Below are 25,065 nucleotides of genomic sequence, written 5' to 3'. Positions count from 1 at the left end.
CCAAACAAGAGACAGCCAGGACAAAAGCATCACATGCAGAAAGATGCAACAAGCTGGTGCCAGTGCCACAGACTCACCACTTGCACGAGTTCCATTAGTGCCATGGGCAGCGCTCAGGTTGAAGATATCAACTCTGCCTTGGCCAATTGCTTGCTGAATACAATCTGCCAATGACCAGACAACAACAGATAGAAGCCTACTTGGAAGATATAAGAGCAGCACTCACCCACTTGGTTATGGATCATTGTCCAGGGCTGACTTAGACAGGGAACGTTGTTTATTGAACTCTTAGAAGTGAACACACAGTTGTAAATTGCATTTGCTATGTACTGAAAGATTTACCTATAATTATTTGCAGTCAGCCATTGAGGGCCTTTTCTGTGTTATATTACATGCAGTGTACCAGACTTCATTATTCAACAAGTCACAAAGATAAGTAAATCTTTTTAACTCATTTGTGTGACTGTTACTAGTTTGTTGGAGTGTTGTAGAACCTTCATTCTCCTATCCTGTTACCTGACCCTGGGCTGTGAAAAGTGGCAGGGAGAAATTGTCTTAGTGGTGTACTGCACCAGAAGCCATTTCACGAACTCACAAACTCTGCCCGCCTTAACAACAGTGGAACCTCGGCCTCCACAGCAATAGTGACGAGTCCTTTACAAAACTGGCAATGAGGGCTTACAAAAGGCTCCCTACTCCTTTACTTACTGGTTCCTAACTGATGTTACTTCTATATACAACATCACTCATGCCCATAGTTCTGCTGCAGTTGAACACTACCTTTCCCAGTGTCCTTCAGACTTCAAACCCACTATCTCATTCCTCATACACCTTACTAACTTTATCCTACCTCACAACTACTTCTCCTTTGAAGGAAAAGTAAACAAATAAATCCACAGCACAGTCATAGGCATCTGCATGGCACCTCCTATGCAAACCTCTTTATGGGCCATCTTGGCAGAGATAGTCAAAAGGCCTGGAAACTCATAAAACACCTAGCCAATAACCCCACCAAACCAAATCTACACGCAAACATCACAGCAGACCAAATTGCACACAAGTTTCTCACAAATGGGAAACCACCAAGATACGACAACCTAAAGACAAAAAAGAGGGGCATAGAACGAACCCCCCCTTAGGAGACCGAAGAACTATCCAAGCCATTTACCTTGGCGGAACTGGAGAAGGCGATCAGTAAGTGCAAAATGCAGAGAGCAGCCGGCCTTGATGACATATACCTCGAGTAAATAAAGCATTTTGGACCTGTAACAAGGAAATGGCTAGTCGATATGATGAACAACTGCATGACATCCTGCAAAATTCCAAAAATCTGGAGAAAATTGCAAGTCATTGCCATCCTAAAACCAGGCAAAGAACGTGACAATCCCTAAAACTACAGGCTGATTTCTCTGCTATGCCATATGTACAAGGTTTTGGAAAGGATGATACTCCACAGAATCACGGACACCATCAAGCCCCTCCTGATCCCACAACAAGCAGGCTTCAGACAGGGCAAATGCTGCACGTCACAGGTGCTAAAATTAATGCAACACATAGAGGATGGGTTCGAGAACAGGAAGACCTATCAGCAGCCTACGACACAGTCAACCAACGACTGCTCCTGGGGAAAATATACGCAATGAGTAGGGACTACAGACTAACCTTACTGATTGGAAACCTACTCCAGAATCGAAGATCCTTCGTGGATTTTCAGGGACAGAGAAGCCGGTGGAGAATACAGAAAAATGGCCTCCCCCAAGGAAGCGTACTGGCCCCAACACTTTTTAATATATATACTAATGACCAGCCCCTTCCCCAAGGCACCGAAAGCTTCACATATGCAGATGATTGCGCCATTACCGCTCAAGCAGACAGCTTTGAAATTGTTGAACAGAATCTGTCAGAAGCCCTCGAACAGCCATCTCAAAACTAACCCAGGGAAAACCCAAACCTGTGTCTTCCACCTAAAGAACAGACAATCTGCAAGAAGACTACAACTTAACTGGGAAGGAGTGCCCCTGGAACATTGCGAAACACCAAAATACTTAAGCGTCGCCTGGATAGAGCACTCACCTATAAAAAGCACTGCTTGAACACTAAACACAAAGTAGCCGCGAGAAACAACATTGTGCGCACACTAACGGGCACCACATGGGGGGCACAGCCTGGATTAGTGAGAACCACAGCTCTTGCTTTGTGCTATTCAACAGCGGAGTACGTGTGCCCAGTGTGGTACAATTCTAGCCACGCCAAGCAAGTGGATATACCGCTTAATGAATCCTGCCGCATCATGACAGGCTGTCTGAGACCAACCCCGACTGATAAATTGTACTGCCTGGCAGGCATGGCCCCACCAGATATTAGAAGGAAAGTAGCGGCCAGGAAGGAAAAGACAAAGGCGTTGACCTCACCAACCCACCCGCTGTACAAACACCAGCCAGCCCGCCGTCGACCAAAATCTAGAAAAAGCTTCCTGCACACAGCAGAAAACATCGTCGGGACACAGCAGCAAGTGAGGCTGGCAATGTGGCGAGAAGAAAACGCGCACCTTGGGGAATGGTTAGTCCCAAACGAAGAACTCCCTCCCGGCCATGTGGAAGGATGGACGACATGGAAATCTCTTAATAGGCTGCACTCTGGTGTCACACGATCCAAAGAGAATATGCACAAATGGGGCCTCTCAAATGAACCAGCGCTGTGTGACTGTGGACACACTCAAACCACCACCCACCTCAGGCAGTGAGTGCTGTGCCCAAGCACCTGCACCATGAAGGATTTGATGAACACCACCCCGGAAGTGCTAGATGTGGCCAGGTTCTGGTCCAAGACTTCATAAAATAAAAAACTACTTGACCCTGCTTATATATCTGTATACTTTTATACTCTTTTTGTATTTGTTATATACTTGATATGTATGTGTTAACTATTCTGATTTTATGTACGATGCTTCTGACACGATTAAATAAAAATCTTGTGAAGACCTTCCTAGCCTCCCAAAATGCCGAACACCTAGTCTGGTTCAGGTTCATTGATTGTATCTTCATGATCCAAGGCACCTTATCTTTATTCCTTTGCAATATCAATTACTTCTCTCCCATCTACTTCACATGGTCCTTAACCCAGAATGCAACCTAACTGGACTTCTATCACCTCCTCTCTGATGGCTCCATCCACAGATCTGTTCACATTAAACCCACCAACAGTATGTGTATTTTGACAACTGTCATCCCTTTCAAGTCAAAGAATTCTCTCCTATACAACCTTGCCACCCAGAGATGGCATATATGCAGAGATGGTTGGTTGGTTGATTTGTTCAGGGGAGGGGACGAAACATCAATGTCATCAGCCCCATTGGATTAGGAAAGGATGGGGAATGAAGTCGGCTGTGCCCTTTCAAAGGAACCAACCTGGCATTTGCCTGAAGCGATTTTAGGGAAATCACGGAAAACCTACACGAGGATGGTCTGATGTGGGTTTGAACCATCATCCTCCCGAATGTGAGTCTAGTGTGCTAACCACTGCATCACCTTGCTTGGTATATGCAGTGCCAAGAACTCCCCTTTCCCAGTATGCTGAAAGTCTCCAACAGTTTTCGCAGAAAGCACTATCCCTCTGACCCAGTCCATGAACAATTCCCATGTTATTTACCCCCTCCCCCTCCCAATCCTCCCACCACCCCCAAAAACAAGCTACAAAGGAGTACCTCCTTCGTCAGCCAGAAATGCTCCCGAATGGAACAGGTGAACCACATCCTTCATCAGGGCTTTGATTATCGATCATTGTGCCCTGAAATGAGGGACATCCTACCCTATATCGTTCCCAGCTGTCCTGAAGTGTTCTGTAGCCCACCCAACCTCCCCAACATCAATGTCCATTCCTATGCCACTCCCAACTCAGACCAAGATGCAAGAGCTGCCCAATTCACTCAGCACTTGCTATACCTTTCTTGTCACGGGGCTGTCTTACCACATCAAAGGCCACACCGCCTGTGAAAGCAGCTCTGCTGCAACAATTGCTCAGTTTTTTAAATTGGTATGACTACCAACCAGCAGGACAAATGGCCATCGCCAAACTGTGGCCAAGAACAAAGTAGATGACCCTGGGGCACAAAATGCAGCTGAACACAACATGCTTGATTTCAATGGCTGCTTCACAACCCAGACCATCTGGATCCTCCCCTCCACACCAGCTTTTCTGAACTTTGCAGATGGGCGTTATCTTTACAACACATTCTTCACTCCCGAAATTATCCTGGCCTCAACCTTTGGTAACCCTCCAACCAACAAGTTCCGGCCCTCTGTCCTATCACCTCCTCCCTTTTCATGTCTCCTCACCCTCACTGTGTGCCACCCTCTGCCAATGCACCCACCCGTCCTTTCCCTTTCCTGTGTCTCTCCTTTTCTGCTCCCTGTTTTCTCCCCCACACCCCACCTCCTGATCCTGCGCATGGCAGTCTCATTGGGCCACCATCTAGTCCTTACATGCCCCACCAGACATAGCTATTTTCTCCCTCCATCCATAGTGTGTTACCCCTCCACTTTCTTCCCAGTCTACTCCAGATTGCTATTCATGTGACAGTCGCAGTCCAGTCGAAGTTGCCGGCGGAAGTGTGTGTGTGTGTGTGTGTGTGTGTGTGTGTTTGCTGAAGAAGGCTTAGGCCAAAAGGTATAATGTGAAACAGTCTTTCCATTGTGCCTATCTGCAGATCAGTGGGTCATCTTTATGGTGAGTCAGTGGGTCATCTTTATGGTGAGAAGCATCTATCCTTTGCTTAACAATGTTGATATTCCAACCCAGAGTTTCCATATGTTGAAATGTCAGTATTAAGTAGTTTAGTAATGTTGTTACCTGTATATAACAACGAGAATAATCAATTTTTGACAGTATAATGCAATTGGATAGCTAAAAAATTTACTCACCAAGTGGTGCCAGGAGAACATGCATACTACTGTGGATTTAAGTATGCAAGCTTTCGTCACATTGGGGCATGTCCTGCCACGTCAACTGGCTGGCTATCGATCACAACATTGAACATTTCGTGTGAGCTTGCATGGCCCGTGTACAGAATCAGGCTGTGCCGCCATGTCAGTTTTCCCTCTGGCTAGTTCCAGAGCACCCTTGGGACAGGGTGCATGTTGACTTTGTGGGCCCTTTTCTTAGGAATTTTGTGGTTGTTGGAAGTTAATGCGAAGTCTAGTGTGCCATACGTAAGCAACGTTGACAGCAACTGTTTGTGTGTTGTCTGTCATTTTTGCTATCGAGGGTTCTCCTACAGTCCTTGTATCCAATAACATTTGGCAATTTATCATGGGAGTTTGTAAATTTTTGCATTTGCAATGGTAGTCAGCATCTGGTTAACAGCATGTTTCAATTGGCTTCTAATCATAAGCTGAGCGATTCATGCAAACTTTCAATTCCCAAATGATAAAGTCACTGTCTGCCTCATCCCACAGAATGTTTGTATGGGATATCCAATCATGTACAGATATGCACATCAACTTCTGTGAAGTCTGGAAAGTAAGAGAGGTGGAGGTAAAGCTGTGAGGGCACATCATGAGTAGTGCTCTGATAGCTCAGTTGGTAGAGCACTTGGCCACCCAAGACAAAGTGCCATACAATTTTAATCTGCCAAGAAATTTGAAGTCAGTGCACACACTGATGCAGAGTGAAAATTCGTACTATATCAGACATACTACAGTCCGTGTTACAGAACTTGTGCACAGTCTACAGTACCAGCCAGTGACTAGAACTATATGAAATATAGACAGACTTGATGTTCTTAATTCAGCCTGAATGTGTTCTATCTAGCATTATTTGGAGCAGCACCAAGCTATATTCGGGGATCAAACTGCTCCGAAGAGGGAAGGTGTACTGCAGCGCTGCCACAATGTCAAGGAAAATCAGGATACAATGTTCCAATTTACCATCCCGGAGGCACATTACTGTGGACAGAAGTGACATGCAGAACATCCACACAATATGTCAGTGTGTGGCGAGGCTCTCGTAACAAGCCATTGATGTAGCAAACACCAACCAGTGGTGCATCTCTTTGCCTTCAGACAGTCAAACAAACGGTGATTTGGGGAAATCATCTACAGCCATCTTTTGAGATAACAGGCTGAGATTTGAGCCATCAGTCATAACCAGTGACCTTCAGGCTGCAGGACCACTCCAGCATGTACTGGACAGCTTCATAACCAGCCTGCCACTTGCACACCAATATCCAGAGTTTCGGGTGCCTTGTTGCCCTTTCTCTGCACTGCCACTCAGCGTCACGGACCATGGCGGCCTCGGTCACCAGCGGCTGATTCAGCTCCAGGCACATCAGCACTAATGAGCCACCATACTGCCCACACAATATGCCACAGCACAGATTGGCTTCACCACAGGCCGTAAGATCAGAACCTGCCTATACTCGTGGAACGTAGATGTGAGGGTTGACACTGGGCCATGCCATCAGATTGGGTGCACACCTGTAACTGCTGTAGCTCGTTAAGTAATAAAGAGTTAACATGCACACTCCCAATCTTGCTGCAGCCACCTTCTCCTGACACTGGCCTCCTAAAGCCCCTGCCAACTCATCGAATCTACAATGTCAAGATTGGAGAGCCATCACCACGTGACAAGACTGGCTCTTCCACCCCTGACCCACTAAAATAGGCAAAGGAAGAGTTGGTTGGTTGGTTTAAAAGAGTGGGGGGGGGGGGGGAGAAGGAGGGGGGGGGGGGAGGGACCAAAATGCGAGGTCATTGGTCCCTTGTACCCAGTAAAATAATAACATAAGGGAAAGAAGAAAAGAAAGGAGATGCACAGCACAATAACAGGAGAAAGGAAGAAGCAGAAGAATGACAGAAGGACAACCAACACTACTACGGACAAAACAGGAAAAGAAAACCACAGAGAGAAGCAAGAAACAGATAGAAGGGATAAAAAGGAGAGAGCAGATGACTGGCTGGCCAACCATGAGAATAAAAAGGAAAAGCCATCCACTCTGCAACACATTAGAACATCCAGCCTAAAAGCATTAGAGTGGAGAACACAAAGAGACAAAGGACATGCAATAAAACTTACATCGAATGATAAAACCCACTGTCATGTATAAAACATAAAACTAAATTAGCTGATGAGGCATTGGCAGCTAAAATTAAGGGCAATGAGTCCAGTAACTGAAGAGTCCATCGCAGGGCAGCCAAAGGAGGACAGCTTGCCAAGCTATAGGCCACTGTCAGCCAGGCACTGCACCGACACAGGTGAGTCATCACAGCGCAGGAGGTAGCCGTGTGTCACCCAAGTGTGCCTAATGTGGAGCCAACAGAGGACCACAGAGTCCCTGTGAGAGGCCCACGTGGAGGTCTTCCGCACATTCGTAGTCAGCTTAATCGCACACAGTTTGTTGTGCATACTGAGGTTATGCCATTCCGTGCCGCAAAGCCGCAAAACCTTGTGGCGTAGTACTGAACGCAGGTCAGTTGCAGAGCCGATCTCCATAAGCGGTTTCCGCGTTACCTGTTTGTCTAGCCTGTCGACAAGTTCGTTGCCTGGGATTCTGATGTGACCTGGGATCCAAGGAGTTAGTACACAGAAGAAACAACTCCCCAGGGCATGAATAGATGTGGTCAAGAGCATGAGATATAGCCACCAGCTCGGCAGTGAAAACACTGCAGCCATTGGGCAAGAAATGCTGTTCAATATGGACTTCATGGACATACGCAAAGCCAATGTGATCATCAGCCATCAAGCCGTTGGTGTAAATCACTTCACGGCCTCGGTACATGTCAAGAATCGAGAGGAAGTGGCAGCAGAGAGCCACAGGGCTAACCGAGTCCTTAGGGCCATGTGAAAGGTCCAGGCGAAGCAGCGGCCTAGGTGCACACCATGGAGGTGTACGTGAATAGACCTCGAGTATAGGTGATAAAGGCAAGGACTCCAGTTCAGAAGGAAGGGATCGGACATGAACTGCAATTGCAAGCCCTGACCTGGGCCGCTGATGCAGGAGATGAACCGCTGTGGGTAGGAAAAGGAGACGGTAATTCAGATGCACAGCACCAACTTGGACACGGAAAGTGGAAAGTAGGAAGCGACAGGAAATTTTAGATAAAAATCGGGAGCAGGCCTCGTAGACCCCACTCGTATAATGTGGCAAGGACATGATGTTGCCAAGTCATGTTATAAACTTTTCGTAAATCAAAAAAGATGGCAACCAGGTGTTGGTGTCTAGGAAAGGCTGTTCAGATGGCAGACTCGAGGGACACAAGATTATCAGTGGCAGAGTGACCCTGGCGGTAGCCGCCCTGACATGGAACCAGTAGGCCAGGTGACTCCAGGAGCCAACCCAACCGCCGACACACCATATGTTCCAGCAGCTTACAAAGAACGTTGGTGAGGCTGATGGGCCGATAGGCTGATACCTATCCAAATCAAGCAGGTTTTTACCAGGTTTGAGCACTGGAATGATGGTGCTCTCCCGCCACTGTGATGGAAAGATGCCTCGCACCAGATCCGGTTGAAGATGATGAGGAGATGTCTTTTAGTCAGATGAGAGATGTTTAATCATCTGACTGTGGATCCAATCTGGCCCAGGAGCTGTCAGGGCAATGTGCAAGGGCACTGAGGAGCTCCCACTCTGTAAATGGGGCATTATAGTATTCATTGTGGCATGTAGTGAACGAGAGGACTTTCCCTTCCAGCTGCTGTTTGAGAGTGCAAAAGGCTGGGAGGTAGTTCTCCGATGCAGAGGCTCTAGCATAGAGCTCAGTGAAGTGCTCGGCAATCGCGCTTTCATCGGTAGGTAACATGCCATTTATCACCTGTTGGGGTCTGGTACCCGAAAATATGTTTGATCTTTGCACAGACTTGGGAAGGTGACATATGGTACCCAATGGTCGAGATGATCTCTCCCAACACTCCTGCTTCCATCATTCCATCGTTTGATAAGGTGGCGTACGTGGGAAACGGATCTGTTTAAAGGCTATGAGGTGCTCCACGGAAGGGTGCTGCTTATGCTGCTATAGAGCTCACCAACTCTCCTTAATTGCTTCAGCAACTTCTGGTGACCACCAAGGGACTATCTTTCGCTGGTGCCACCCTAAAGAGCAAGGGATCGTGTTTTCTGCTGCAGAAACAATTGTTGTAATCACCTGCTGAACAATCACGTCAATATTACAGTGTGGGTGAGATTCAAATGTGACAGCAGGGGTGAAAGTTTCCCAGTCTGCCTTGTTTAAAGCCCATCTGGGCAGGCGTCTGTGGTCCTGATGCCGGGGCAGGACAGGAAGATGGGGAAGTGGTCACTACAACACAGGTCATCATGTGCCCTTCATTGGATAGATGGGAGAACGCCTGGGCTGCAAATTGATAAACCAATGGCTGAGTAACTACCTTGAGCCACAATGAAATGTGTGGCTGCCCCAGTATTTAAGATGCAGAGGTCGAACCGAGACAGTAAAGTTTCGACATCTCTGCCTTGCCCAGTAAGCATGGTGCCACTTCACGAGGGGGTTATGGGATTAAAACCTCCCAACAGTAGGAAAGGTTTAGGGAGCTGATCAATCAGTGCAGCTAATACATTCAGGGGTACTGCACCACCTGGAGGAAGATATACATTGCAGACAGTTATTTCCTGCACCATCTTTATTCTGACAGCCACAGCTTCAAAAGGGGTTTGAAGGGGCACAGTTTCACTAGACTGAGTTTAGGACATAAACGGAAACTCCACCTGTCACTCGACGATAGTCGCTATGGTTCCTGTAATATCCCTTATAGCCACAGAGGGCGGGGATCCGCATTGCCAGGAACCAGGTTTCCTAGAGGACAATGCAGAAAGCAGGTGTAAAGCTTAACAGTTGCTGTAGCTCAGACACGGGGTAGAAAAAAAAAAATGCCGCAATTCCACTAGAGGATGATGCCATCGTGAGACTGGGAAGATATGGAACATTCAATGAGGCAGCTTACACCTCAGGGTCACCTTCTGCCACCGACTTATTACCCGAGCAGTCTATATCCATTGTGCCTGAAAGTCTGGTGAGTTCTAGGTCTCAGCTGATGCCAGAATCTCTACCTCATCCTCAGATGCAGAGCTTGTAGGTAGGGTTGGTGTGGGTGCCACCGCAATTCCCTTGGTGTTGGGGATCAGTGATTCAGTCTCCAGGACTGACGATGAGCGAGAAGCCCTACAACCAGCTGATTTTGGGCTCTTCAGCCACTGGTGGGTGTCATCTTTCCCACTAGCAGAAACCTGGGAAGGGAGTGACTCAAGGGACCCCTTCCTAGTGAGGGGAGCCAAAGAAAACTTATGCTTCTCCGGCTCAGAAGTGGGGACTGATATCCCCGATGGTTGGGGGGTGTTGCTCCCGAGGTAGGTGGCGTAGAAGCAACAGGGAGGGAAGTGCCTCCCACCAGGTGGCAGGTGTAGTTCCGGTCCTGAGAGGCAACAGGAATTTGATGAACTGATGGGGCGACATCTGTTCTCGTAGTGGCGGCTAAGAGGAGGTCATAGCCACAGGATGTAGGCACTCAAATTTCTTCTTAGCCTCAGTGTAGGTCAGTCGGTCCAGGGTCTTACATTCCATGATTTTCCTCTCTTTCTGTAAATTCCTACAGATGGTGAGCAAGGTCAATGATGCTCTCCGCAGTTGGCAAAGGTGGGAGGCGGAGCACATGGAGTATTGGGATGTGATGGACGTCCACAATCTCGACATGTGATGCTGGAAGTACAGTGGGAAGACATAGGGCCGAACCTGCAGCACTTAAAGCACCGCATTGGGTGGAGGGATATAAGGCTTGATATCACAGCGATAGACCGTCATCTTGGCCTTCTCGGGCAATGTGTCACCCTCGAAGGGCAAGATGAAGGCACCGGTGGCAATCTGCTTATCCCTCAGATCCCGATGGACGTGCTGTACAATATGAACACCTCGCCGCTCTAAATTGGCGTGCAGCTTGTCATCGGACTGAAAAAGAAGGTCCCTGTGGAATATAATACCCTGAACCATATTTAAGCTCTTATGAGGGCATGATGGGAACAGAAACATCCTCCAACTTGTCACAAGTGAGTAATGCCCGTGACTGGGCAGAAGATGCTGTTTTTATCAAGACTGACCCAGAGCGCATTTTGGACAAGCCCTTCACCTTCCCAAACTTGTCCTCCAAATACTTCGCAAAAAACCGAGGCTTCATGGACATGAAAGATTCCCCATCAACCCTTGCACATACGAGGTACCGGGGCAAATAAGCTTCGCTGGCATTCCTCCCATGGTGTGGCCAGGGAGGGGAATGATCTGCGGTTGTATTTCTTAGCACTGAAGTTAGAGTTTGCCTACTTAGAGACTGCTGGTTGACGGTTGGTTTGATTTTTAAAGGGACCAAACTATGTGGTCATCGGTCCCCTGTTCCATTGAACCAAGTCCATGGGATAAAACAGAAAACAAACAGTACGCACCACAGGAATTCTAGATAGATGAAAAAAAAACATGAAACTGAACACACTGGGGACAACAGAAGAAACGGGCAGAAGAGCTTAAAACAGTAGAGCATATATCCTGGGCTGGCTTATCACGAGGATAAAAAAAGATGAGCCAGCCACTCTGCAACACATTAAAATCTCTAACCGAAAAGTACTAGGGTGGAAAGCACAGGGAGACAAAGGACAGGAACTAAAACTTAAACCAAAGAATAAAAACCGGCATCACGTAGAAAACATGAAACCATGTTAGCCGTGGAGGCATTGTCACCTAAAATTGAAGGAAGTGTGTCAGGGAGATGAAAATTCCGCCTCAGAGTGGCTAGATGTGGGCAGTCCAACAAAATGTGGACCACTGTCAAACAGGAACCACAGCGACAACATGGTGGGGCCTCACGCCGGAGAAGATAGCCATGCATCAGCCAAGTGTGGCCGATGCGAAGGTGGCAGAGGACCACAGAGTTCCTGAGAGAAGCCTGCAGAGAAGACTTCCATTCATTTGTGCTCTCCTTGATGACGTGGAGTTTTTTGGGCATAACTAAGTTGCGCCATTCAGCATCCCAAAAACTTTATGGCGTAACACCGATTAGAGGTCAGGTTTGGGTAGACCAATCTCCAGAAGCGCCTTATGAGTGGCCTGTTTGGCCAGCCTGTCAACGAGCTCATTTCCCAGAATTCTGATATGCCCCAGGGTGTATACAAAGACCACTGAATGACCAGACCGCTCGAGGGCATAAACCGACTCCTGGATAGTTGCTACCAGAGGATGGCGTGAGTAGCACTGATCAATGGCCTGTACACCACTCAACGAATCACTGCAGATCAGGTAGGACACACCGGGGCGGGAACAAATATGCTCAAGGGCTCGAGAGATGGCCACCAGCTCGGCAGTGAAGACACTGCAGCCATCCGGCAAGGAGCGCTGTTCGATATGCACCAAGTGAGCATAGGCAAAGCCAAACGACCATCAACCAGTGAGTCGTTGGTACAGACGACTTCAGAACCCTGGGACGCATCAAGGATTGATAGTAGGCTCAAATGGCTCTGAGCACTATGCGACTTAACTTCTAAGGTCATCAGTCGCCTAGAACTCAGAACTAATTAAACCTAACTAACCTAAGGACATCACACACATCCATGCCCGAGGCAGGATTCGAACCTGCAACCATAGCGGCCGCTCAGTTCCAGACTGTAGCGCCTAGAACCGCACGGCCACTCCGGCCGGCGATCGATAGTAGGAAGTGACTGCAGAGTGCCTCAGGAGGAATGGACTCCTTATGGAAATGTGATGGGTCCAGCAGTAGTTTCGGCCAAGGCGTAGTACACTACAGAGGCGAATTTGTATGGACCCACACAGGACGCTGTAAAGTTCAGACAACAGGGAATGGACATGTACAGCGACTGGTATCCCTGACTGAGGTTGCTGTTCCGGGAGATGAACCACTGTGTTCAGGAATAAAAGATGGTAATTCGGATGCTGAGGTGAGCTATGGACGTGCGCTGCATAGTTGGCAAGCATTTGGCGGCACGTGATGTGCAATGGAGGGATTCCGGCCTCCACTAGTAGATTGGCCACTGGACTCGTTCGAAAAGTGCCCTTCACAAGACGAACCCCACAGTGGTGCACAGGATCAGGCAACTTCAATGCTGAGGGCACTGACGAGCCATATACTACACTCCCATAGTCACGTCGTGACTGAACTAGGGCGTTGTAGAGCTGCAGTAACGTAGAGCGATCTGCCCCCCAAGTGGTGTTGCTCAGGCAGTGGAGGGCATTGAGATGCCGCCAGCACTTTCGCTTAAGCTGACAAATGTGGGGGAGCCATGTTAGCTGGGCGTCGAAAACCAGTCCTAAAAAGTGATACGTTTCGACTACCTGTAGAGGATGGCCATCAAGAAAAAGTACAGGGTCAGGATGGATTGTCCGTTGCCGACAGAAGTGCAGAAAACAGGTCTTGTCGGCAGAGAAGTGAAACCCATGGGCGAGAGCCCATGACTGCGCAGTCCGAATGGCTCCCTGTAGTTGGTGTTCAGCAACACCAATGGTTGAGGAACTGAAGTAAATGCAGAAATCATCAGCATATAGGGAGGGCAACACTGACGACCCTACTGCTATTGATAGGCCATTTATATAGCGACTAAAAACAATGGAACACTCAATACAGAGCCCTGCGGGACCCCATTCTCTTGGATATGGGAGGAGCTAAAGGAGCCCCTGACTTGAACACGAAAGGTACGGAGGGAGAGAAAGTTCGTATTAAAATCGGAAGCGAGCCACGGGGCCCTCACTCATGCAGCGTGGCAAGAATGTGGTGGCACCGGGTCATGTTGTAGGCCCTCCGTAGATCAAAAAAGACGGCGACCAGATGTTGGCGCCTGAAATAAGCTGTCCAGATGGCAGACTCAAGGCACACAAAATTATCTGTCGTTGAGCGGCCTCGGCGGAAACCACCCTCGGATGGAGCCAGAAGGCCCTGAGACTCCAGGAGCCAACACAACCTCTGGCTTACCATTCATTCGAGTAATTTACAGAGAACGTCGGTGATGCTAATGGGGCGGTAGCTGTCCAACGCTGCAGGGTTCTTCCCAGGTTTCAACACTGGGACGATGATGCTGTTCTGACACTGGGACGGGAACACTCCCTCACCCCAGATGCGATTCAAGATAGACAGAATCTGACGCAGTGAGGCCACAGTCTGAGAAATTAGGAGTGAATTTGGTAAGGGGCCGGGAGCTGTGTCAGGGCAATGGGCAAGGGCACTGAGGAATTCCCACTCAGTAAAAGGAGCATTGTATGGCTCAAGGCGGCGCAATGTAAAAGACAAATGCTGTCATTCTGCCCACTCTTTCAAGGGACGAAAAGATGGTTGATAGTTTGTGGAGGCAGAAGTCCGAGTAAAATGCTTGGCGATTTCACCTGAGTTGGTGCACACTGCCCCATTTTCTGAAATACCAGGCAACCCCAGCGGGGTTGGGTAACCATTAAGGCGGCGAATCCGAGTCCACACCTGGGAGGCAGGGGTACGAGAACCAATAGAGGCAATGTATCTTTCCCAGCACTCTTGCTTCCATCTTTGTATCAGGAGGCAGGCACAGGTACGAAGCCGCTTAAAAAGATTGAGAGATTCCAACGATGGATGCCGATTATGTCGTTGGAGGGCCCGCCTACGCTCTTTGATGGCCTCAGCGATGTCGGGCGACCACCAAGGCACAGTTTTACGCCGAGGGCACCCGTAAGAAAGAGGAACCGCATGTTCTGCAGCTGATACGACCGATGCAGTGACCCGCTTGACCACCCCATTAATAGCACCACGTGCAGAAGTGTGAACAGTGACAGCAAATGTGAAAGCCAGTGAATCGGCCCTGTTAAGGGCCCATCACGGCAGACATCCAGAAGAATGATGGTTGGGTAGAGACAGGAAGATCAGAAAGTGGTCACTGCCACACAAGTTGTAATGAACCCTCTAGTGGACAGATGGTGAAAGTCCTGGGCTGCAAAGCGACAGGTCAATGGCCAAATAAGTGCCACAAACCACACTGAAGTGTGTGGGGTCTCCCGTATTTAAGAGGCTGAGAGAGAAGATTCTCGACATCCCTACCCCGGCCAGTAATCACGGCACCATCCCACAAGGGGTTATGGGCATTGGAAGTCCCCCATAAGCAGGAATAGGGGAGGAGTTGGGAGATCAGAGCAGCCAAATCGTTAAGAGGTACTTCACCATCCGGAGGAAGGTAGACATTGCAGGTAGACATAATATCCAAGGTCATACTTATCCTCACATTAACAGCCTCTAAAGCTGTATGAAGAGGCACTGATTCAGAATATACAGAGGTAAGGACATACAGACATATGCCACCTGATGCCTTGTTACAGTCAGTCCAGTTTTTATAAAACACCCGAGAGCCACGAAGGGTAGGGGTCTGCATTGCTGGGAACCAGGTTTTTTGGGGGGCAATACAGAGAGCAGGTGTTGAGCTTAAAATCTGTCTTAGTTCAGCCAAGTAGTGGGAAAAAACTGCCACAATTCCACTAGAGGAGAATGCTTCCTGTGTTTGGGGAAGGTATGACGGGACGTAGAATGCAGGTTACTCCCTAGGGTCAGCTGCTGCCACCGGTGAAGGACTAATGGCTAGGAGCATTGTTTCAGAGGCACTGGCAAGAGCTAGGTCCTCAGGGAACACTAGAATTCCACCTCATCCTCAGAGGCAGAACTGATGGGTGGAGGTGGTGTTGGGACCACCGGAACCTCTTTCGGTGGAACAGGTTGTTTCTTTTTCTTGGACTTTTGTTTGTCCTCCCGCCGCTCTTTCAGAGCTTTCTGGGAGGGCTTCCTTGAAGCAGCATCTGGTAAGGATGAAGAGCAGGAAGCCGTTTGACCTTTGTAACGGCCGTTACAAATGTCTGCTTGTGTCTGTGTATGTGTGGTTGGATATGGGTGTGTGTGCGAGTGTATACCTGTCCTTTTTTCCCCCTAAGGTAAGTCTTTCCGCTCCTGGGATTGGAATGACTCCTTACCCTCTCCCTTAAAACCCACATCATTTCGTCTTTCCCTCTTTCCTGATGAAGCAACCGTTGAATTTTGTGTGTATGATTGTGTTTGTTTGTGTGTCTATCGACCTGCCAGCGCTTTCGTATGGTAAGTCACATCATCTTTGTTTGTAGATATATTTTTCCTGTGTGGAATGTTTCCCTCTATTATATTAAAGCATTTATGTAAGTTTACAAAGACCACTATCAGCTGTCTATGTGCTGGGAGTCAAGATATATCTAATACAAATATTAGAGTTATGTGGAATTTATGACTCCGATGCTTGGAAACATATGGGAATTGAAGAATGAAAGGAAGTAGAATTTACGATTCTCAATCCAAATATTCTGATACATTATAGGAGCCACTATAATGAGATAATTTTTTTTACTTAATTTTTTTTGGAGATATTCAATTTCCTGCCCAATTCACATTGGCAATCTGTTATACACTTTTGCACCAAAATAAATCTCCATTTTGGCCCCTACAGAGGGATGCATAATCTACATGAAAATTATTTTTATTTATATTATTGTGGTTGTACATTGCAGAGTTCATCCTGAATTAACTCTTGTTATTAGTGAAAAATACCATAAGGGTATATATATATGTTGGCACTTAAGTGTAAGAATCCCACAGACCCTGAGGAGGGTTCAACAAGATGCTCAGTCATCAGCTATACACAATATTGTTATTTCATGCTTCTGTAGAAAACACACTTTTCACTTTAATCTCTCTGCACCAGATTGTGTCACAGGAGAATATTGAATGAAGGAACACTAAGTATGCTAACAACCCTGTCTGTAGGTCAACAGACACAATGGGAGACATTTCAGCTGGGAGAACTCAGTTTTTTTGTTAACTTCGCCACATGCTGGTACCACCTCAGCTTATTATCCATTTGAATGACCAGGAACTTTAGACACTGAACCTTCATCCAGTTTATGTTGATCTCTACTTCTGGTACCTGTAAGTCATTTTGCCATATTTCCACGTTGTGTAATAACAAGTTTTTGTAAGATTAAGGGTTAAGCTTTGGCTTTGAAACAGTTATAAGTGTTTTCCAGTATGCTCTTGGTTGTGTCTTAATATGTGTTTGGAATGCATCTGGAATCTCAAATAAAGGGCAAGTGACAGAAATTTTATATACAAGAGATATCAAATCAATGTATCTAGTTTTTCATTAATAATATACCAAACAATGTCAGGATGCAAGATGAAATCGCCTCTGCTCATTGAGATTTTTTCACAAGCAAATGTGGATTCCTCTAACAGAGCAGTGTCCCACTACTTTTTGTTGTGGCATGATACATTTCTTTGGACATATTCATGGCATGGGGGATTTGTAGCATTTTCTTTTCCATCTGTGAATTCATTTATTTTACCACACTAGCTTAAAAAGTTACTGTAAGTGGAAAAATATTATGTATGTGCTTGTTAACCAGTTTTTGACTTACAATGCTTGTTGGCTGAATACTGGTTAACAAAATAATATATTGCTGTAGAACACACAAAATGTTGTTTTCATTTATAATTACGAACTTTTTCTACCAAGAACTGACAGCAGAATCAGTTAACATCAAAAACGTTATACTAACCTCCATCCTCTTCAATGCTGTTCGCAGTTCAGGCAACATGTGATTACTATCTGAAGCCACAAATACTGATGCTACATCCTTCATTCCTCGGATTACTCTTTTAAGCTGTCTAATGACAGTTTCTGTTGATGGCATGCACATTTCATTTGTAGCCACTCCTCTTTCATTATTGTACCCAAGACACTGTGGGGCTGCAAATAGCTTGGGACTGTGTTTAACATGTTTACATGCATTACCCTGGAAACAAAAATTCCAAGTAACTGGCCTCCTTTTGACACAAAACAATAACACATTAACAGCACAGTAAATATGAAAGAAACTCTTCTGGACCTGTTCCAAACAATTTCAGTCGATCCAGTTTTACTCCTATTTGCCAGTCTTTCTTACCCGTCTACGATGTAGTTTTGTAATGAAATGCCAACCAGTTAATAATTTATACATATGGATTTATAAGAAAGAAACCACTAGAATGAAGCATTTGATATCCCAAATCTAGAGCAAGTCACATACCCTATCATTTAGAATATATTTTATAGCCTATGTTTCACTTCTGAGTTAGATACATAATGATACCAACATTCCCATTTCAAATAATTTATAGTTTTTTTTTCTTTCCTGGGTACTTGGCCATCAACTCCTACAACTCCTAGCATGAACTTCATTTCTAAAGGCTGACGATTTGTCTGATTCAAGACAACTGTTTCTTCATTAGCACTTTTTTTTTTTTAATTTATACTTAGAACATCTCCAGGGACTCCATTTCTCGGTGACAGAGTAAGGTGACTGATTGATTGATAGGTTGATTTGGGGGAGGGGACCAAACAGTGAGGTCATCGGTCCCACGATCTAGGATGGTAGAAGCACGGGAGAAACAACACAAACGAGAGTTCAGTCAATGTGCAAACAAAGGGGGGAAAAGGGACATCAGGGCAGCAGGAAGAGGAAAGAATAGGAGATGCATGGGTGGGAACGGGGAGAGCACAGGAGCCCCAGAAACGCTACACGCAGTGGGGCACCACAGTGCAACCGACCTGTCCTAACACCTACACCATACCATATGATACACAGGGGACAACACCAGGCAAAGAAAACATAAATAAAAAAGAAACAAAACAGCACAACAGACCAGGCAAAACTGTAGGGAAAAGGCAGGGAGAACATGGCTGGTATGGAGGCAAGGTCAAGGCTTCCATAGCCAATGCCTATGCTAGCTGAGGGAGTAATTCCAGAGGAAAATTCAAGGACTTATAGTTGAGAGTACAAACCACTTTCACGAAGAAAACTAAGAACAGACATAATGGTACAAGGGTTGTCCACTAACACCTGAGACACGGAAGGTGGGATGGCATTTTTAGTGTGAAGTGCCAAAAGCCAGGAGCACTGCAGCAAAATATGTATCATCATGAATTGAGCCCTACAACTTCAAAGGGGAGGGAGGGGCCACTCATTGTGGAGTACAAAACCATGTGTAAACCAAGTGTGGCTAATATCAAAATGGCAGAGGATCGTAGATTCCCATTGGGAGAGGCAGATGTAAGAACATCACCTGGCGGGTGTATCCTTGATGATGCGGAGTTTATTAGACAAGGGAATAGCCTCCCAAAAATTAACGCATAATTGAGCAAAGAGGAATTTGATGTAAAGCAGTAAATCTGCCCCTGGAGTGGTCACAGAGAATGGGAAGTAGGTGGTCAAACCCCCAGCCACATGATAAAGTAAGGTCATTGCCTTGGATACCTACGTGGGCAAGAATCCAAAAGAAATCAACCAAATAAGCAGCTCACTGAGACCAGCAAGAAAGTTGTGGATGGCAGAGACCAACGGGTGGTGGGAAAAACACCAAGCGATAGCATGAAGGCCACTCATTGAGTCCATACATAATACAACTCGGGTGAGGGAGGGCTGTGTAATAAAACAGAGGGCTTGATAGATGGCCATCAATTCTGCAGTAAACACCCCCACATGTGGCAGCAAAGAGATGGTGTTAGGTGCTAACAGAAGTGGTATTCCATGCTGACAGAGGTCGTGAAGGCATATGCCACATGATCAGTGGAAATAGAGCTACCGGTGTAAAAAGAATGGCATCCTGAAATCTCCGTAAGAGTGTTTGGAACACACAACAGATCGCCATTGGAGCGATGGGGGCTTTGGTCCCAAGAAAAGATCCAGCTGAATCCACAGTCAAGAAACTAACCAAGTAGGGGAGACGGAGTCATAGCAGAAAGAAGTGAAGTGGAGCCCAACTGGTAAACTCATCTGAGGGTGGGCGGTGGGCAGCAGGTGGGCAATGGCCCGAAGCCACAAAAAGAACAGAATAGGAAGCGTGATAAGGGGAAGAGCAGATAGTGAAGGCATAAGGAACCAGGAGCTGGGACTGCCGAATCAAAAAGGGAGGGATCCCTGCCTCAACCAGAAGACTATCGACAGGGCTCGTGTGAAAGGCACTGACGGCTAAATAGGTACCACAATGGTGAACTGGGTCTAAGAGGAGCAATGTGGAAGGGGCAGCTGACCCATAAACTTGAACAGCTATAGTCCAGACAGGACAGAACCAATGCCCGGTAAAGGTGGAAAACAATTGAATAATCCACACTCCAAGAGGTTTGGGCAAGGAAGCGAAGGGCATTGAGTTTATGAAAACAGCTAACCTTCAGATGATGGATAAAGGGCTTGTTGTCAACAAGAAGACCCAATAAACGGAATTGGTGGACCACAGTCAGGTGTTGGGCATTGAGGTAGAGCTCCAGATCCAGATGGGGCCCCTAGTACAGCGACCCTCTACGCAAGGGGAGAGAATTAAAAATCGTGCGAGTGCGTACACATGGAAGTGCACAGGATGGCACCCTGGAGCTGTTCTGCAGAGGCCACTGAATGGAAGCTAGCCCAAATACAGAAATAATCCACATACAGAACAGGGGCGACCAATGGTCCACCAGATGCCATGAGTCCATTAATGGTGACTAGAGAAGGAGGACACTTTAAATACCACTTTCATTACCTCTCTTTCCTGCTCCAGTCATGTATGGTTCGCGGGAAGAACGACTGCCGGGAAGCCTCCATGCGCGCTCGAATCTCTAACTTTACAATCGTGATCTCCTCGGGAGGTAAAGTACGGGGAAGCAATATATTCGATACCTCATCCAGAAACGCACCCTCTCGAAACCTGGACTGCAAGCTACACCATGATGCAGAGCACCTCTCTTGCAGAGTGTGCCACTTGAGTTTGCTAAACATCTCCGTAATGCTATCATGCTTACCAAATAACCCTGTGACGAAACGCGCCACTCTTCTTTGGATCTTCTCTATCTCCTCTGACAACCCAACCTGGTACGGATCCCACACTGATGAGCAATACTCAAGTATAGGTCGAACGAGTGTTTTGTAAACCTCCTCCTTTGTTGATAGACTACATTTTCTAAGGACTCTCCCAATGAATCTCAACCTGGTACCCGCCTTACCAACAATTAATTTTATATGAACATTCCACTTCAAATCGTTCCACACGCACACTGCCAGATATTTTACAGAAGTAACTGCTACCAGTGTTTGTTCTGCTATCATATAATCATACAATAAAGGATCCTTCTTGACACCGTCTTGACATGGGTCATAGCACAAACTACGGCGACACAAAGATTCTTTCGTCCACCTCCAAATACTGGGACTTGTAATGGATCTGGGAAATGTTATTTTTTTTTACCACATTTTTCGATACCGAAGTGTAAATGTTTTCTTATATTTTTGTCAGAATTTATTATAATTTGTCTTATCATATGTTAATTTACCTCTGTTTTTGAGAGTGAAAGCATATTGTTTATTATTAGAAAATGTATCGAAGAATAGCAAAGAGACTGATTACAAATGGAAACTTGTGTATTGTGTAAAGTATCTTTGACGCTAGAGTCGTCTTTGACTATAGTCAGTCGGCAGCTAACTGTTGGTATGTGTTGATGGAAGAACATTGTGAAGGTCGAAGTCCTAAATAATTTTGAATTATGTTACTATTATTTTTGTATTGACTATAAAGAAGAAACTGTATTTGAAACACCAAAATGAGAGAAACACTTTGAACCACGTCATTTCTGCAGCCGACAACGATGCATTGTGGAATCATACTTAGACAACTGAAGCCAAGACTAATATCACCTTGCAAACGTTTAATGGAAAAGGTACTGTCACGAAATATGGCAAATTTAAGTTAATAAAAAATAGTGACCATATTTTCAACTTGAGTCTTTCCGGGAAGCCGTATTTCAACTGGGAGCTCAGTGCCGGGATATTGTGTTCACGAGATCTTCAACAGTGCTACGAGGAAGAAAATTTTTGTGTGTTAATACCAGTTTCTTCAGAATGTGTGTTACAGTGTTTGTGTTCATCGGGAAGTAAAAGTTTTGGAGAAGAAGTGTTTCGGCAAAAAATATAATTTTCGACAGAAGAAAATACTTCAAGAATTTTAGTCAACAATCACATGGATGGAAAACGTGGTTTTGCAACAGTAGAAGAATGTTCCAGATAAGTGACGAAACCCTTGTATTTTGTTAAAACAATATTTTTATCTTGTTTTGTATTGTTGTGTATAAATTTTTGTTCTTCACAATGACTTACGAGATTTTCGAGAGTATTGTGCCTAAAGTAGAGAGTAGTAATTTAATAGACTTCGAACATCAGGACAGGTCAAATGAAACAGAAAAAACTGATCAATTTGATTTGAAAAGTTTTCTTGTAAATTTCACGAAAGAAATTAGACAATCAGTTGACGACAATAAGACGTACTGGGATGAAATTAGACAATCAGTTGACGACAATAAGACGTACTGGGATGAAAAAATTGATAACATTTTGTTGCAAGTCCAAGCAGTCAATACCCAAGTGGGTGAGCTTTCGAACAGAGTTGGCAGTGTTGAGGAAAAAATTGAATCTGTGGAAGCAAAAGTAAATGAAATTGATGTTAAATTGAGCGGTGACATTAATACTGTAAAAAATGAGTTACTGGCAGATAGGGAAAGAAATTTAATTGAATTTAATGAGATAAAAGGGGAAATTAAAAATTTGGATGAGAATACAAAAGTTTTAGTAAAAAATGTAGAACAAAAAACTGACAATCGTTTGGTTACTCTAGAAGAAAAAGTAGAATGCAATGATTTAGAAAACAAAAAATCTGTCAAAGAACTTAGCGAAAAAATTGAAAATTTTGACATTGAATTTCAAAGAAAAAATTACAATGTCAACACATGTAATCTTGTATCTAATATTCCAGTGAAGCACTTTTCGGTAGATGGACCCTTACATCCCGTTGATTTTATACAGTATTGTAAGGATTGTTTTTTACCTCACTCACCAGATGAAATAAAAATTAAATTTGTGAAAAAATTCTTGGAAGGGGAAGCTTTGACTTGGGCAAACCAGATTGTAACTTTGGGGATGACCTTTTCAGAATTTGAATCAAAATTTCTGGAAAAATTTTGGGATGATCTTAAACAAACTAGAATCAAAAGTGAATTTTTGAATGGGCGAAACTATAGAGAATCAGATGGGAACATGAAACAATTTTGCAAAAGTGAACTTCAAAAACTTATTCATTTAACAAAACCTTTGGATGACTTGATCAAAATTGATACCTTAAAGAGAAGATTGCCATCAACAATGCAGTTGAGTTTAGTTCATTGTCCTGATAGTAATGTAGAGTAGTTTCTCAATTATATTGAAAAGTTGGATAGGGTAACAACAAGAACACACAGTGGGTTTACTCAGAAAGGTAATGGTCAAAATTGGGGAAATGACAACTTTCAAAAAAGGGAACAAAAGAATTATCATGGTGTCAGTCAAAATTCAGGGAGATATAGCAATTTTGAAAAGAAGGACCATAATTTTTATCCAAAACAAGAACAACATTTTCGCGTTAATAATCAACAAAATAGAGAACACTTTGGGGATCAAAATGACAGAAATTTTGTTAGAGATCAGCACAATAGAAATTACCAACAATCAGGTAATGTTTGGCATAGGAATGGGAACAGAAATGTTGATCAGAGACATTGGCAGAACCATAATCAGCAATTCAAACAGGAACCGGAAATAAAAAACGAGTAGACGCCCCCTTGAAGGTCCGCAAGGTTGAGGCAGAAGGTGAGCATGATGAAAGGACCAATGGATGTGACTATCATAAACTCAAACATGACAGTTCCAAACCTAAGCTATCACATGAGGTCATTAGTTGTTACTTATTGAAGAAATTTCAAGAGGAAAATAATGATGATAAAGATAACATTTTCAATACACAAGAACATACAGTAGATAAAAGTAAATTGTGATTCATTTAATTTAACAGAGTTTTACGCTTGGGCAGAAAAGAACAACACTTTGTCAGATGGTGTAATTTGTAGTAGTTCAGAGATGTATGTGAATGAAAGAGAGAATGCATGCTGTGAGAATGAAAATGTTGGTGAAAGGGATCTGGTAACTTTAGAAAGGGGAAATAATATTTTGGGGGATAATTTGAATGTGTATGACCTGAATATGTGTAATGATAATGATGTTGTTAATAATGATGGTAATGGTATTGATGATGATGTTGAGGAAAGGTATTTCATTAGTTTAAATAGGGAGTTGGGTATACACATGGTTGAAAATGGATTAAATAGTGAGAATATTATAGAAATTCCCAGGGATGTTACCAGGATGAATAAAGCTCGCAAGCTGGGTGTATGTAAAAGTGTGAATTTTGATGTTGTTGGTAAAGAATCTGACTACACAAATGATGATGGCACATGTACAATTTCTAGCCTAAGTGAAACTTTTACAGATACTAATGACACACACACATTTCTTATGAATATATGGCTGAACAGTGAAACTATTTCTTTTGACAAGAACTTTAGAAAGATGCTTATTAATGTATGTGAAACTGTATGTCCTGAGTGGTGGAAAAAGATGAGATATTTTATTTTTGAAAAGCTGAAGGATAAGTACTTCAATAGTATACAATGTGATTTGGATGAAAATTCTTGGCTATTTGAGATAATAGAGAGTACTAATGACAATTTTGTATCTTGTGCAAATTCTATAACTGTGACAAATAATACATATGATGATATACCATATGATTCTGATAAGTATAGGTTTGGGGAAATTGAAAGTGATTTATTACACGAGGAGATAGGTTCTGAGAAAAGTGATCAATTTTGCAGTCCTTATATAAAAGTTCAAATTGGGTCATGGATTGGTAAATGTTTAATTGATACAGGAAGTGAGATCTCGGGAATATCTGAAAGGTTAAGCAAGAAATTGAAAGTGGGGAAAGATTATGTTGAAATGCCAGTTGTTGGGGTAAAGATAAAAGGTGCTACTGGGAAGAGCAGTAAATTGGTAAAATGCCAGGCTTTAGTGATATTTTTAATTGAAGGCAAGTTGTTCACACATGGATGTTTTGTAATTCAGGAATTTAATGAGGATTTTCTTTTGGGTATGAATTGGATAGTAA

General features: G+C 44.7%; 1 protein-coding gene across 1 annotated transcript in view; it reads right to left on the bottom strand.

Moving 5' to 3' along the window:
- The window catches only part of LOC126263638 (GDP-fucose protein O-fucosyltransferase 1), a 130,977-nt gene that overhangs the window by 8,983 nt on the left and 96,929 nt on the right, over positions 1 to 25,065 (bottom strand). Inside the window, exon 6 of the mRNA XM_049960730.1 lies at positions 17,586 to 17,822. Coding sequence (XP_049816687.1) covers positions 17,586 to 17,822 — 237 coding nt within the window. The remainder of the gene's footprint in view (positions 1 to 17,585; positions 17,823 to 25,065) is intronic.

Source organism: Schistocerca nitens, chromosome 6 (genome assembly GCF_023898315.1).
Source record: "Schistocerca nitens isolate TAMUIC-IGC-003100 chromosome 6, iqSchNite1.1, whole genome shotgun sequence".
Lineage (NCBI taxonomy): Eukaryota > Metazoa > Arthropoda > Insecta > Orthoptera > Acrididae > Schistocerca > Schistocerca nitens.
This window is presented reverse-complemented; position numbering and strand designations above follow the sequence as displayed.